Source organism: Cricetulus griseus, chromosome 2 (genome assembly GCF_003668045.3).
Source record: "Cricetulus griseus strain 17A/GY chromosome 2, alternate assembly CriGri-PICRH-1.0, whole genome shotgun sequence".
Lineage (NCBI taxonomy): Eukaryota > Metazoa > Chordata > Mammalia > Rodentia > Cricetidae > Cricetulus > Cricetulus griseus.
The window spans coordinates 178,598,791-178,615,364 of NC_048595.1; the positions used below are offsets into that span (position 1 = coordinate 178,598,791).

General features: G+C 42.8%; 1 protein-coding gene across 3 annotated transcripts in view; it reads left to right on the forward strand.

Moving 5' to 3' along the window:
- The window catches only part of Smim3 (small integral membrane protein 3), a 43,176-nt gene extending 27,657 nt beyond the window's left edge, over positions 1-15,519 (forward strand). For 2 of the 3 annotated variants that reach the window (XM_027402842.2, XM_027402841.2), the window contains exon 2: positions 14,232-15,519. In XM_027402842.2, the coding sequence (XP_027258643.1) occupies positions 14,239-14,421 (183 nt within the window). In that variant the 5' untranslated portion in view covers positions 14,232-14,238 and the 3' untranslated portion in view covers positions 14,422-15,519. Of the gene's footprint in view, positions 1-6,386; positions 6,539-14,231 lie in introns of those variants that run through there. The other variant, XM_027402843.1, reaches the window with a different exon arrangement.
- The last annotated feature ends 1,055 nt before the right edge of the window (positions 15,520-16,574 follow it).

Consider the following 16,574-nt stretch of genomic DNA (forward strand, 5'->3'; position numbering starts at 1 on the left):
TTTGTCTCTCAAGTGCTGGGTAACAGGCAAGCTGCTATGCCTGACCTGGCTCTTTATTTTCTGTTGTTTTGATGGTTTTGTCCATGCTGAACTGTCTGTTTTGCCTTCTTGGTCATTTTGGTTTTATGCTGGACATTGTATGTTAATGACAGCCTGAAGCTTTAGCATGTTTGATGCTGTTGTGTCATTTACCTGGTGATGTTTGACATCCAGATTAACAGGACTTTGATTTTAGAGCCTGTGCTAACTCACAGAGTCCATGATTCCTGGGAGGCTGGTGTACTTGCAGCTCACACGGAGCACTGAGAGCTCTAGTTCCAATTCCAAGGCCTGTCCCCTGTCCATCTCGGCAGTCTTGGCTCCCGTAACCCACCCTCCTGACTCTGCCAGAAGCACTGCTCCATCTCCATTTTCCATGAGGGAAAATGCTACCCCTAACTGCCAAGCTTTCCTCCTTTGATTTTTGTCCTCTCCCAGATGGTCTCCTGGTAACTCTTCATTATTTTGTTCATTTTTGACACATTTGCACTGATGTTCCCCTGTCTTTCTAGTTGTGTTTAGAAAAAGGATAGGTCCATTGTTTGCTTTGCCATCATCGGAACTGGATGTCTTTATAGTTTTAGGTTGCACATATCTTAACTCTCCCTACATTTGAAAAGGCCTTTGGCCAGAAATAGTAAGGATTGGCACCCTGCACTGGGAAGAGAGTGGTGGGACTGACATGGGTCAGCTTGTAAGCCAGGCAGCTCTGGCTTGTGCCTCTGGGCCATGCCTACTTGTTTGCTGGACTGTGTGGATTCTGGAAGGAGCTTTAGTGCAGCGGTAAGCACAGGAGTGGGAACCAGTGTGGGGATTCTGCTAACTTCTAAGTGTAGTGATCCCAATTGCGTACTCTGGAATTGTGGAAATAATCACAGGATGAGTCTGGGGACCCATTGGACCTACTGTGAGTCAGATGTCAGCCAAAACTCTATTAATCACCTGACCTCTGTAAGCCCCCACTTTAAATGGAAGAACATAGTGTTTCTTGGGGTCCCTGGAATCAGTGTTATCTGAACCAGTATCCAATAGGCCTGTCCCAGAAAGTCTGACTGTTTCCCCCAGTGTACAGTTACCCTTGTAAAATACTGTAGGTCTCTCTGGAGAAGGACTGGAGAAAGGCTAACTGTAAAACTAATAGTTTTTTTTTTTTTTTTTTTTTTTTTTTTTTTTTTTTTTTTTAGCAAAAATCCTTCTTCATACTTCAGAGCTTTAAGATCCCTGCCTACTTAACTCCACAGCAGGAAACGAGTTCACCCCACAACCCGTACAGGATTATTGTGAAGCTCTTGTGAACATATGGGGCAAGGCTAGATAAAATTCAATATTTGCATTCACTAAGCAAATACAAACACTATATAAACTTGCTACAGTATTTTTAAAACAAATATGATTTGTTACACAAGTACAAGTTTTATGATTGTATGTTTGGGAAGTCTGAAGGGAAGCCTCACCTTCTTGGAGGTGAGAGAATCACAATGGGTAATTAAGTTATTTCAGAGGCAGCATTTAAAGATAAATTTTACTTTTTGTGTTTTACCTGTACATATGTCTGTGTACCATATATGTTCTTTGTACCTATGGAGGCCAGAAAAGGGCATCAGATACCCTGGAACTTGAGTTACAGATGGTTGTGGCTGCCATGTTGGGTGCTGGGAATTGAACCTGAGTCCCCTGCAAGAACAGCCAAAGCCATTTTTCTTTTTGTGTGTGTGTGTAATAGTTTTATTGTTTGGTGATGGTTGAAGTGATCAGAAGTATTATAAAACACATAACACATTTTCTTCTTGAGACATAATATATTGCTTCCTAATTTTAGTTAATTTCCTAAATAGACACATAGACTTTGTACTTTCTATAGAATCGGCTCTGAAAATAAAACCATAATAAAATGAAGAGCAGCGTTAAAGCTCTCTCTCCATTTTTTATGGTCTCTTTTGTTTTTCCTTTTTTATTTTTATTTTTTATTTGAATTAGAAACAAGATTGTTAAAAAAGTTTTATCTTGTCCATTTTTTTAGATTTTATTTATTTATTATGTATAAAACATTCTCCTTCCATGTATATCTGCACACCAGAAGAGGGCACCAGATCTCATAACGGATGGTTGTGAGCCACCATGTGGTTGCTGGGAATTGAACTCAGGACCTCTGAAAGAGCAGTTGGTGCTCTTAATCTCTGAACCATCTCTCCAGCCCTATCTTATCCATTTAAAAATATTTATTTATTTTTATTTATTTGCATTTGTATTTTGTCTGTATGTATGTCTGCGTGAGGGTGTCAGATCTTGGAGTTACAAACAGTTGTGAGCTGCCTTGTAGGTGCTGAGAATTGAACCAGAGACCTTTGGTAGAGCAGTCAGTGCTCTTAATTGCTGAGCCATCTCTCCAGCCCTCGTTATCTTATCCATTTTAAACTAAAGGAAAAAAGCCATTTGATAACCAACAAGAGAAATTTTAATTTATGAAAAGTAGGTCATTTAAATATGCTAATGTGATGATATTGATTGAGTGCACGATTCTGTCTTTTGCCAAAGAACTTGGTTGCTTAAGAAAATAGTTCCACTGGGTGGTAGTGGTGAACACCTTTAATATCAGTACTAGGCAGAGGCAGGTGGATTAATGTGAGTTCAAGGCCAACCTAGTCTACAGAGTGACTTCCAGGACAGCCAGGGCTACACAGAGAAACCCTGTCGAAAAAAAGAAAAGAAAAAGAAAGAAACTGAAAATGTCTTTTTCATACAATATATTTTGTTCACTGTTTCCCCTCTATGTCATCCCAGATCCTCTCTACCTCCCACCCATCCATCTTCATGCCTTCTTTCTCTCTGTACAAAATGAGCAAGAAAAACTACATTAAAAAAAAAAGCTGTATACCTACTCTTGTTAATAACACAAAATTCAGTAGTTATTTTGAGATTATTGACTTTCAGTAAATTGGCTAAATCAATTAAGCCCTCCTACCACCCCCCACCTAGAAACTGCAGATTGCAGGCCTGGGGAGGAGTTAATGCCATTTTCCTCCTCCTTTCCATCCTCCTCTTGCTTCCCCTCCTTCCTTCTCCCTCCCCGTCTGTCTGTCTGTGTTAGTGTGTCTGTATATATGTGGTAGTGTATATGCTATATGGGTGTGATGTACGTGTGTGTGTGTGTGTGTGTGTGTGTGTGTGTGTGTGTGTGTGTGTGTGTGTGTCCAGAGGAGGATGCTGGGTCTTCTGCTCTATTACTCTGCACATTATTCCCTGTGACAGCATCTTGAATTTAGAGCTAGGATGACAGCCAGCAAGTCCCCACAGTTCCCCCCTGTCTTCCCCACAGTGCTGGGATTATAGGTGTGTGCATTGCCATGCTTGGCTGTATGTGAGTGCTGGGAACCAAACTCAAGTCCACATACTTGCACAGCAAGGCTTCCTACCTACCAACCCATCATTCCAACTCCTGCCACTGGAGTCTGGGACAGGTGTTTCCAGGTTCTTGGTCTCTCAGTCAAAGAATTGAAATAAAATAATAAGGAAAACTTTTGCAAAAGTAATAAGGAAATTTTGTTCAAAGCAAAACCAGAGGATAGATCAAATATGCTGTCAACGGCCATGTGAGTGAGGTATCCAAGGACCCTGGTTACTGTTGAGGCTTCCTGTTAGGGTGTTTAAGAGGGGTTTGCTGCTAAGGTGCATGAAGTTCTCTATTTTGATTGAAAGTTTAAGTTTTACTTTTTATTTCTGAGATTGTAGTTTAATTATAACATTTCTCCCTTCCCTTTCCTCCCTCCAAACCTACCTATATACCCCTTCTGGATCTCCTTCAAATTCATGGTCTCCTTTTACTAATTGTTCTTGCATGCATATATCTGTATATCTATCTATGTATTTATATATCTATGTACCTATGTACTTATCTATGTATTTATGTATGTTTGTATGTATGTATGTATGTATGTATGTATCTATCTATCTATCTATCTATCTATCTATCTATCTATCTATCTATCTAATATTTCTAAACATAACCTGTTGAGTCCATAAAATGCTAATGCTACCTGCGTGTATGTTTTCAGGGCTGACCATTTGGCACTGGACAACCAATTGGTGTTTTCTTCCATTCCCAACTTTCCTCAATTGCCTTTAGTCCCCTGTGCATGGTTGAGGCCTTGTGGCTTTTCCCTGTCCAGTTTGTCATGTCCATTGGTACCATCCTTGTTCAGCTCACATTTGGGTAGTCACATTGGTGAGATTCAACGGATGTAGCTTCTGATGTTATTAGTAGTCACAATCTCACGGCAAACTCTGATCCCCTGGGTATTACAATCTTTCTGTTCCCTCTTCCACATGTTCCTTGAGCCTTGGGTATGGGAATGTTTTGTAGATGTCTTCATACGTTTTAAATCCATTTCTTTGCTCTGCATGTCCTTTCCTGTAGTGGCATCTTGCCTTGCCAGTGAATTGTAGTAGTAGTTACACCCTTTGGGCGTGGTTTCAGGTGCTGACTTGGCCCATTACAAGGTAGAGGAGGTGCTGGATTTCACTCTCTTGTGTTCCGGAGAGCAGAGACTGCATCTTTTGGAGCAGGAAGGCCGTGGTGGTTATTTACTCTTATCTGTGTAAGTTCTTCCCTAAAAAACACCTATTTATCATTTATCTTGGGTCTGGTGAACTGACACCCCTGCCTTCACCTTCCCATAATGCATTTACTTTTAACAACTTATGAATAAGCATGAGATGGTAAATGGGGAATTCTCCCTAGAAATTCTCTTAGAGGACACAGTTTACTTTATTGTACATGCACCCCAATCAGTTCAGGTTGGATCACCCCTCCTGCCTTCTTACCTACATGTGTTGGGAATATGTTTGAATGCAAATTGTCCAAATTTGATTGTTGCTAAGGGAGAAACTTATTCCACTGTCTAGTGTGTGTACAGTGATGTAGGTAGGAGTCCTAGGTTGAAAACAGGTTTCCAGTTTCGTTGTTGGAGAGGGGTGTACACAGTGAGTGCAGTCCAGGGTCTCAGGCTGCCAAGTACATTATTAGACGAATGGTGTGTGCAGAGTTCCCATCAGCCCAGTCCCTGTGTTTGCATGTTTCACCCCCTTCTGAGTTTCTGAAACAGGGTTTCATGTATGCTAGGCTGACTTTGAATTTCTAATCCTCCAGCCTCTGTCTCAAGTGCTGCCATTGGAGTTGTGTGCCACTATGCCTGGCTGCTAATGCTATTTCTTGAGTGTACCTCTTCGGAATGTATATTGAAGTTTGTTGTTGACTTATGAGATAAATCAAGTCTGCTAGTTCAAAGTGACAGCAGCTCGGACTGACTGTTGTTTACTGCTGTAGTCATAGAAACTTCAAATTTTTTATCAACGGTAGGATTAAATTTATGACGTAAATGGTTTGGGCCAAATTCCAACATGAACCATTAATCAGAAAGTACAAGCCGAATGTCTGTGAAGTAAGTGATAAGGAAGTTGATCTATTGCTATTCATTGGATGTGCCAAGATACACGTTTTTATGTAGTAATAAAGGACCGATGCACCCGGATGTTAAAAACGAGGCCAAACAGAAGCCAGCTGCAGAGGCTGAGGGCCCTTTTTTTTTTCAAGTTTTTTAAGCATGCAATTAAGGATGCTGAACATGGTTTGTTTAGTTCTTATTTAGGGGACAAATTTTTTCTTTCATTGCATTTGGAGCTTTTTACCTGGGGAGAAATAGCTTGCTGAAAGACCCGTGCTCGAGGACAGAGAAGAGTGAAATATAGACGGAGCTGACTCCTGCCCATGTGTGTGCCTGTGTGTCCTGCAGCAGTAGCTCAGGAAATGGAAAGGCTGAGGGAGAACATGGCAGAGTTTTTAGTAGAAGGAGAAAAAATTTTAATTTTAGACCATGTAAATATTGCATTTTGTTTCAGTATCACTTTTTTTTTTGAGACAGGGTTTCTTTGTGTAGCTCTAGATGTCCTGGAACTTGCTCTGTGGACCAGGCTGGCCTTGAACTCAGAGATGCACCTGCCTCTGCCTCCCTGAGTGCTGGGATTAAAGTCATGTGCCAGTACCTCCCGGCTAGTATCACTTTTAATTTATAGTGTGTTTATATGCTTAGGGTCTCAAGGATATTTATTTAACCTTTCAGGGTGGACAGGAACTCAAGTTGCCTATCCTTCTCTCTGTCTTCTACTGAAGTGTTTTCTCTGATCTGTTTCCACCCTTCAGTTTTGTTTTTGTTTTGTTTTGAGACAGTGTTTCATGTAACCCAGCTTCTAACTCACTTGTTGTGTAAGATGACCAGGAGTTTCTGGCCTTCCTGTCTCCACCTCCTAAGAGCTGAGAGTATCCAGTTTAAGCTGGGATCAAACAGGGCTCTGTTCATACAAGGCAAGCACTCCAGCGGAGCCACATCTCCTGCCCCGACTTGGAGTTTTAAAACCAGTTTCATTTGTGCTGAGGAGATGGTTCATCCGTTAAAGTGCTGGCCACCAAAGCGTGAGGACCTGAGGTCAGCCCCCTAGCACCCAGGTAAAGATTGGTTGGGTGTGGCATTGCATGTCTGTAATCCCAGAGCCAGGAGGAGGAGCCAGGAGGATCTCAGAGCCTGCTGGCTGGACAGTCCGGTCAAAATTGTGCGCTCCAGTTTTAGTGAGGGGGCTTGCTTCAAAAAGTAAGGTGGAGACTGATAGTGGAAGACGCATGGCATAGGCCTCTTGCCTCTACATGCACCCTTGGTGGCTCATTCACACTGCCCCCACATACAAATGCACACAAAATCCAGAGCAGTGCTGGTATAGTCTTGGATGTGGGCTATAAAAGCTGCTTATTTACATATCTTGCTTGCTTCGTGTTGTAGGAGCAGGGAGGGGTATGATTAGAATATATATTTGAGTGCACAATACCAGGCATGGATTCTGTTCTGTGGAGTGGGATTTAATGCTTACCTCAGAAGGGGCTGGAGTGAAAGTGCCGAAGACCGCCTACTTCACCCCTCTGTGAAACTGGACTCACTCAAGCTTTCATTTTCATGATTTCTTCTTGTGGATGAGCCCTGAAGCCCGCTTTACTGTAAATGACAGGTTTTGCTTATGAAAGATCTGTCAGGGAGGTTGTGTTCCTGGCATTTGAAGTTCCAGAGGCCGCTTGATGTTAATGGGCTTCCTGGAAGACTTTTGTGGGGTTCCTCTGGCCTAAGGCAGGCTAGCTGTTGATGCAATCAGGAGACCACAGAGTGATTTCTTCCGCCCCCATGTGTCTTGAACAGTTTGTGTCTGTTGTGACGCAAGCTTCTGAGTCCTCGACTTTGGAGAAAGTGACTCCCTCTCTAAGGCTGAGTCAAGCAGTCTGTGCCTCTCTCCCTTCTCTGCAGGCCCCAGCCTGACAGTGCTGGTGCCGGGCCCCCTGCCAGAGGCTCCCCATCATCAAGTCTGAGCAGCCTGGCTGCAGGGCACAGACACTGATTCTCACATCTTAGTGCTAGAAAAGGCCTGGAACCCCAGAGACCGCTGAGTCCAGGACCTCCCAAGCCTGGCTGTGTATTCAGGTTACCTGGGTGACAGGACAAACTGTGTCTCCCATCATTATTTAATCTTCCTGTAAGTCAAGGCTTAGGCCCAGAAAGCAGTGTTTTTGTTGTTGTATCCCAAGGTGATTCTTCTTCCCATAGTGTATAACATTTGGTGACTCTTGATCTAGTCTCGTCTTAATTTTATTTAAAAATTATACATGTAGTTATCTTTTTCAACACAGAAAACCATAAAGAACTTCCCCTCCAATTCTATTTTCCCCCTATTCAGTAGGATAAAGAGATTACAATACATGCTCATGTTTATAAATGCAAGCAACCTAATAGCACAAAAAATGAAAAACAAATGCATCTTGTATTATTGGTGAACTCTACCAGAAGGTGACCACTATTTAACTCTTTCTTTGGATGGATTACTCTTTCAAGTATTTTCCATGGTTGGGTCCTTTCTTGTCTACTTAATTTACAAAATCGAAGCTGAAGGAATCATTCTACACACACACTATCTTGCACCTTATTTGTCTTTTCCCCTCCCACTTATATTATTTTCGTGGGGGCTGAGGATGTAGCTCAGCAGGTCAAGTGTTTGCCTAGCAAGCCTGAAACCCTGGGTTTGTTCTCTATCACTGCATGAATTGAGCATAGTGCCCACCCGTGAGCCTAGCACTTGGAAGGTGGAAGCAAGAGGATCAGAAATTCATGGCCATTTTTGGCTACATAGTAGGTTCAAGGCCAGCCTAGATCACATGAGACCTTATTTTAAGAAAATATTGGCAGCAGGTGGGGGTGGTGGGGCTGGAGAGGTGGCTCAGCAGTTAAGAGCACTTGTTGCTCTTCCAGAGGTCCTGGGTTTGATTTTCCCAGTATCCGCATGGTTGCTCACAACTGCCTGTACTCCAGTTCCAGGGGATCCCACTCATCTTCTGACCTCCATGGGTACTGCACACAGGGGCACACAGTCATACATGCAACCTAAACATTCATACACATAAAATAAAAAAAATAAATCTTAAAAAATATTTTGGCATTCACCAATGTCAGATTATCCCCCCTTCCTTATCTCTCCCTTTCTCTCTCTCCCACCCCCTCTTTCAGATAATTTCTCTGTGTGGCTTAGGCTGGCCTCAAACTTGAGTTCCTCTTGTGACTGTCTCTGAAATACTGAGTTACCGACCTGTGCTAACATGCCCAGCTTTCAAGGGCTCCACTTCAAAACACCATCGTTGAATTAACTTTGTACCTTCTGAATATCTTGAAATGGAGATTAGATTACCCCAGGGATCTATGGAGGACACACCCAATCTATAGCTAAACCATAGCATATGGATATTCCTCATCTAATATTATTAGTGGACACTTTGATTGTACCCATTGCTACAGCAGATAATGCAGTAATGTGCTTGTATGTATATGTTGGGTACTCTACTGGTCTGGGAGTGATGGATACTGCCTTAGGGTGCTAACAGGGGCACTGAATCAAAGGCATTAGGAAAGAAAAGCTGGTGGTTAGGGAAAGGAAATAAGAATGGAATTGGGAATTTGTTGGGACCTAGGGTCATAGAATTAGAGGTCTTAGATTAGACGGGCTATTGGAAGTTGTGCCAGCCTCATGTCCTCTGGATAGAGTGTGCTACATTGTTTGCCTCTAGCTGTGCAGTGAGGTGACCTGTGGAGCCACAGTGAACTTACTGAGGGAAACACAGGGGAGCTGTGGGTTCCTTAATATTTTTTTTTTGTGCAATGCTAGACTTTGTTTTTATTAACATGTAATCATATATAATAATAGGTTTAGTTATGACATTCTCATACATATATAATCTATTTTGATCACATTTTTATTATCCTCTTATTTCCCTCTTGCTTACTTTGATCCTCTTCCTAACAAACCCCTACTTGTACTTTCATGTCTTTAAGAAAAAAAAAAAAAAGCCTTTAATCCCAGCATTCAGGAGACAAAGGCAGCAGATCGGTGAGAGTTTGAGGCCAGCCTGGTCTACAGAGTGAGTTCCAGGACAGCCAGGGCTGTTATACAGAGAAACCCTGTCTCAAAAAACAAAAACAAAAAAAAAAAAAAAGAAAGAAAAAGAAATGATACTTACTGTGTGTGTGTGTGTGTGTGTGTGTGTGTGTGTGTGTGTGTACTCGTTCGCAGCACACACTTGCGGGCACCATGGTGCATATGTGGAGGTCAGAGGACAACTTGGGCAACTCATTTCTCTCCTTCTACTGGGTGAATCCCAAGGATTGAACTCCGGGTTGAGGGCAAGTTCCTTTACCTGCTGAGCCACCTCGCCACACCCCTCTATTTTTTAGTGACCCAGTGAGTTTCATTGGGGCTGTTTATGGGAAAATGGGTGGAAAGTTATTTTCAGGAACATGGTCATATTACTAATGGCCACACCTCAGAAGAAAATGTCTTTCCTGCAACATTGACTGCCTGTAGATTCTCTGGGAAGGGGGAGACTTTGTGAACCCCTCACCCATCCATGGAAGGATGTTGATGGGCCCAGTGTTGTGCATGTAATGAATGACAAATGCTTTGATATCAAGAGTGCAATGGCCATGTTGTGGCTAGAAGACAGCATTCCACCACAGTCTTCAGCTTCCTCTGGCTCTTACATTCTTTCTTCCCCCTCTTCAGCACTGTGTCTTGATCCTTTGTGGGTTACTTTCTAGTTTTCTGGCTTCTACATAAATGCAAGTGTATAAAAATTGGAAGCTAGGATCTTGGTATTAAGAGAATGTATATCTTTTATGTTTTTATACAAATTCCTGCAAATATCATATCTTTGTTTTTCTTTATCACTGAATGCATTGTGTATATGTACTATATAGTTATTATCCATTTATCAGTTGATGGGCATTTAGGCTGGTTCCATTTCCTTGCAATTATGAGTAGCACAGAACAAACAGGGATGAATACACAGTCTTTTGTATGTATGCTCAAGAGTGGTATAGCTGGGTCATATGATTGTTTGTTTTGGAGACAGGCTCTCACTGTGTATCCCTGGCTGGCCTAGGATTCATTATGTAGATCAGGCTGGTCTCTAACTCACAGAGATTTGCCTGCTGCTTTATTTTTTTAATTTATTCGAAGCCTCCAGACCGATTTCCATGGCAGCCACACCTCCCACCAACAGTGAATAAGGACTTTCCCACATATCCTTATCATCTCAGCATTTGTTCTCTCTCTCTCTCTCTCTCTCTCTCTCTCTCTCTCTCTCTCTCTCTCTTGATAACCATTCTAACTGGGGTGAGATGAAATTTCAAAGTAGAATTAATTTGTATTTATTTCCCTGATGCCTATGGATATTTTCCACTTAAAATAATATTTATTAGCCATTCATATTTCTCCTTTAAGAACTCTGCTCAGCTCCACAGGACATTTTAGTCTGATTATTGTGATATTTTGTTTGTAATCTAACAAATAAAGCTTGCCTGAAGATCAGAGTGCAGACTAGTTAGCCACACACCTAGTTAAGAGCTAAGCCACTAGCCAGCCACACACACACACACACACACACACACACACACACACACACACACACAGAGAGAGAGAGAGAGAGAGAGAGAGAGAGAGAGAGAGAGAGAGAGAGAGAGAGAGAGAGAACCCCTAGTTAGCCATAGAGGTTGGGCAGTGGTGGCCACACCTTTAATCCCAGCACTCAGGAGACATAGGCAGATAGATCTCTGTGAATTCAAGGACACACTAAGCTACACAATATTGATCCAGTCTAAAAGAGAAACAGAGCTCACATAAAGATGATCTCAGCACTTGGGATCCCATGCCTTTAATCCTAGCACTAGAGAAGAATATAAGGCAGGGGAAGCCAAGAGCTCACTGCAGTCTGAGGACAGGACCACCCCTTCGGTCTGAGCATTGGTAGAGATGAGAGTCTCTAGTGATTGGCTGCTTTGCTTCTCTGATCTTCAGCTTTAACCCCAATATCTGTCTCTGGGTTTTTATTATTAATACCAATTAGAATTCCTGCTCCAATTATATGTTTTCTTGTTTACTTTTTCTGCTTAGTGCATTCTCTTGTGTATTCTAGATATTAATCCATTGTCAGATTTATAGCTGGCAAGGATTTCCTTCCATTTTGTAGGCTGTCTCTTTACTCAGTTTCCACTGATGTCCTAAACTGTGGAGTTTCATGAGGTCTCATTTTGTTGGCCCCTTTTCCTTATCAGTAACATTCTTGACAGAAATGGTGATGTTGAAAATCTCCCAGACTGCTTAAACTGCTGGACCAAGTTTAACATTGAACTTTCTATGCTGTTTTTGGAGGTGGCATCTCATGCAGCTGTTTCTGATGATTGCTATGATATGTTAGTCCTGGACAAATAACTAATGTAGACTAGGAAAAGAAGATGGCATTGTGTAGTCATACCAGAAGTTTAAAAAGTTTCACAGGGGGACTGGAGAGATGGCTCAGAGGTTAAGAGCACTGACTGCTCTTCCAGAGGTACTGAGTTCAATTCCCAGCAACTACATGGTGGCTCACATCCATTATGAGATCTGGTGCCCTCTTCTGGTGTGCAGATATACATGGAAGCAGAATGTTGTATACATAATAAATAAATAAAATCTTAAAAAAAAAAGTTTCACAGGGGCTGGAGAGATGGCCTGGCAGTTAATGGCACATATTGATTCTAGAGGACCTGAGTTTGATTCCCCAAACCAACATCCAGGGGGAATCTACACCTCTAGCATCTGAGGATGCCTGCACTCATCTGCACATACCCACACACAGACACACACAACAGTGCTCAACAGGTACATGCATAATAACTTATTAGGACTGAAATGCTTATTAAATAGTTGTAGCCTAACTACAACTATTCATGGAACTACAAGATGCTTCTTTGGCCTGTGGTGCTTTGAAAACAACCACCAAAACAACCACCAAGACGCTGAGAACTTGGCTGGGTTCAGGTGTTCACTATTAAGTAATACCAGGTGATAACGGTCAAGGCTCTACTTGTGTTTAAGTCTAGGATAGGTGGTCTACCTGTGAGCAAAAGAGCCCCACCCTTTCCAGATATGCAGCCTCTCAATTTAGCCTGACCCTTTCCCTAGAGCTTGTGCATAGAAGTACTGGAGAAGACGTTGGTGGGCCAGTCTGGGTCACTTTCATATCCCAAATGTGGCTATTGAGATTCACCATGCTATGCCTAAGTTAAATCCCCATCCTTGTGCTTGGTGAATGTCCCCACAATGAATAAATAGGTAGGCTTTCTGTGGAAAAAAGGGACTTGCCTCATTTCATAGAGTGTGTGCCACAAACAAAAGGCTGGGTGTGGTGGTGCACACTTATCAATCCCATGGTCAGGGAGCCAGAGACTGGCAGAGCCCTGTCTACCAGCCCTAGGTCACAATGAGAGACCCCAACTCAGAAACCAAGTTGCTCACTGGTAACTGGAGCAGAGTGGGGCCAGTTGGGATGATTACAGATGTGCACTTTGCCATCTGTACTACAGAGCTTGGTGTGCTACCCTTCTTGCTTGTGTTTCTGTGTTACCAGGTGGCTGACAACAGTGTTAATAAGCAGGAATGAAAGTGGTGTTTTTCCTGCCCCAGGGTTCCAGAGCATAGTACACTAGGCTCTGTCAGATAGAGGCTGTGAGGGGCCACAGTATACAAATCCAGGGGCCACCCAATTTTCCCAAACACCTCACCTTCCTTAACCCAGTGGAACTGGGAGATGCCTTGAATAGGGCCCAGAATAGGGACTTCTTTTCTACTTCCCACCCAATTAAAAAATATGGCTATGAATTTATAAAAAACACCCCAAAGCAAGATGGGTAGCACCTGAGAAATGACATTCAAGGTTGTCCCGGATCCTTCACTCACAGAACATACATGTTTGTGTGCATTTGTACACACATGCCCCCTCCCTCCAAAAAAGAATAAGCAATGGGCACAGAGCAAAAACAGTGAATTAGAATTTTATGGATGAGGGAAACTGACTGGTTGTTTAAACAATAAGCATGAAAAGTTCCATCTATCTGGATTTATTTCCTAGGCCAAATTCATGACATCTACATGGCTTTGATTTCTATTGTAAATCAATGGAATATAGGAATCATGGGAAGGACTGAAGATAAAGACTAAGAAACATAAAGTGAACAGTTATTGAAGTCCCTCTTCATTGGATTGGTGGTTGATATGAGGATAGAATGAGTCAATAAACATAAAGTGACTTGCATAAAGGGCAGGAGTGGTGGCTCTGTAGTTAAGAGCACTTGCTGCTCTTGCAGAGGGTACAGAACACAGGTCAGGTGTCCCATAACCACTTATAACTCCAGTTGCAGGGACCTGACTTCTTTTGGTCTCTGCAGACACACATTTGAGTACAGACATGTGCACTTGTATACACACACACACACACACACACACACACACACACACACACACAGAGAGAGAGAGAGAGAGAGAGAGAGAGAAGAGAGAGAGAGACAGACAGACAGACACAGACACAGACACACACAGACACACACACACACACACACACGTAATAAAAATAAATATTAAAGAGTGTTTTGCATGTTCTTGGTAATAGGATGCCCCAGCAAATGATGCCATTATCATCACCACTAATGGTCACAGCAACTCTGACTCCTTGAGATCTCCTTCCTAGGAGGGAGGTAGGGAGAGGGTGCACGAAACTGACTTTCCTTTCCTGTCCATTCCAGGGCCAACATGGATGCTATCAGCCAATCACCTGTGGATGTCCTGCTTCCCAAGCACATCCTGGATATCTGGGCCATTGTCCTCATCATCCTGGCTACCATTGTCATCATGACCTCTTTGTTTCTGTGTCCAGCCACTGCAGTCATCATTTATCGAATGCGGACTCATCCAGTTCTCAATGGGGCTGTATGAGACCCTTGAAAGTGGGATGTTGTGTGATAAGGACACAAGTCTCTCCCTCGGCCTGTTCTCCGAAAGACAGTGGGGAAGACTCAGGAGTTGAACTTTTGTTTTAGTTTTGATTCTGCAGCTAGCCCACAGCGTGGATTTGATCAATGAACCTAACTTTGTGGGTTCCAAACTCCTTAGCTTTCAACTAGGGGTCATAATCCCTGCCCTCCTACTTCACAGGGTTGAAAGCCATGTGACTTAGTGGAGGTGAAAGCTGTTTGTGAGCAGTGGAAGCCACACAGGTGTTGTGTTGTGCAATGAGAAGCTTTGAAGAATCAAAGACCCTTGAAGCTGCTGATGGTAAAGGAGGCAAGGCAGACTGTGAAAGAGCAGCTTTGGCCAGTGCCCCTCACGCCAAACCTTGACAGTGTAACCCATCCTTAGCAAACCAAACTTTTTTTTTCCCCATGAAACCTCTAGGAGAGAAGGAGCTAGTATGTATGGCAGGGGAAGAGAGAGATGAGCATAAGTTTCAAGAACTTCTCTGCCAAATTCTGCCCTGTATAACCCGAAGGAGAGCTTGCCATAATTTAGCAGTGCCAAAGGAGGTGGTGTGATGACCTGCACTGAGTCTCAGGTCTCTGTTGGAAATGCAGGGTGGCTAAGTTTTCTGCTCAGCATTTCAGCTCCTTTATGTACCTCACAGTAGAGGATTTCCCTATGTCTGAACTTTGTTGTTATTAGCTACATGTTATTGTTACTAATTTTTTGTGGCACTGGAGAACCTAGGGCCGTGATCTGCCTCTGAGCTACATCCCCAGCCCTTCTAGCTCCAGTAAACATCTAAAGTATGCATTATTTCAAGAGATTTCCCAGGACTCTTGAACCTGACTCAAAACAACAATGGTTATTTTAGATGCTATGGTTTATATTTATATAGAGATATTTCTAGACCATTAAAGCTTGCCCTTTGACATTCAACTCAGGGGCATTTTGGGATTTATTGTTATGTAAGAAGATAACTGATATTAGGGTAGTATTGTGTCAAATGATGCTTACTTTGATCTTACTTCATGGATATATGCTTTCAATTTCCAATAAAGTGCCATATTGAGCATGTCTGAAGTTTTTCTTTGAAGAACACCCACCTGAACTCAGAACTTAGATAGAGGGATTCAACTCAACTGTGTTTTGCTTTTTCAGTTCTGGTATCAGTTCAGGGCTTTGTTCATGATAGGCAATGGCTTCACCACAGAGCTCCACCCTTCCTCCAGGATGCAGTTGGCAGTCTTTGGTTCCCTGGGAAGGATTTTTGAGATTATAGTTATGGTTTGGAAGATATGAAGTATGATCCTCATCCTGTCTATGATTGTCATCATGATCTCTGTTTCTATGCCTGGCCATCGTCTATCAAATTCAGACTCATCCGGTTCTGAATGTAGTGAACAGGATCACTCTACACAGTGTGGAGTGAGGTGCTAAGCCTAGAGCCCAGAGGATGCTAAGTAGGAGTGTAAGGCACAGAGAAGGAAAAGACAGAAGCAAGAAGATTGAAAGGCCCATGCAGTATGAAGGAAGGTTCTAGTCACATGGACTAAGGTGTGAGCACGCTATCAGGGAGGCAAAGTGGAGAGAACAAATATGCCTCTTAAGGACAGCACTGTAGTAAAGACACAAAAGTTAAAGGGGGTGTGGGGAGACTGGCAGAAGGAATATATGTATCTTACTTGGCTTGGGCTGAGTGTTGGGTACTGTGGCACCACTTTCACCAAAGCAGCCAACCCAATGGGTTTCTTTTGGCTGAGTTTCAGTTAATCATCGGAGAAGGTGTGGAAGAGTTGGTTCCAAATGTTGTAGAGGGACCATGAGGGACAGCTGTTCTCATGGCTTCGATGAAGAAGGTACAGAGCAGCTCTGCCACACTAAGACACCGTGTGCTTTCATAGAATTGCTCATCTTCCCAATTCAGAGCCACTGATTCGTTCTCTGACAGTGCAGTTTTGCCTTTTCTGGAATGCTAGGTTGACGAAACCATTGAGTGTGTGAGAGTGTCTTTGATGCTTGTTTCCTAGAAAGCGTGTGTTTTCAGATGTACTTCCTTCTGTGTATCCACTTGGTTCTGTTTTATTACAGCCTTGTGCCGTATCCTGCTTACCCATCAACAGATGAGCATT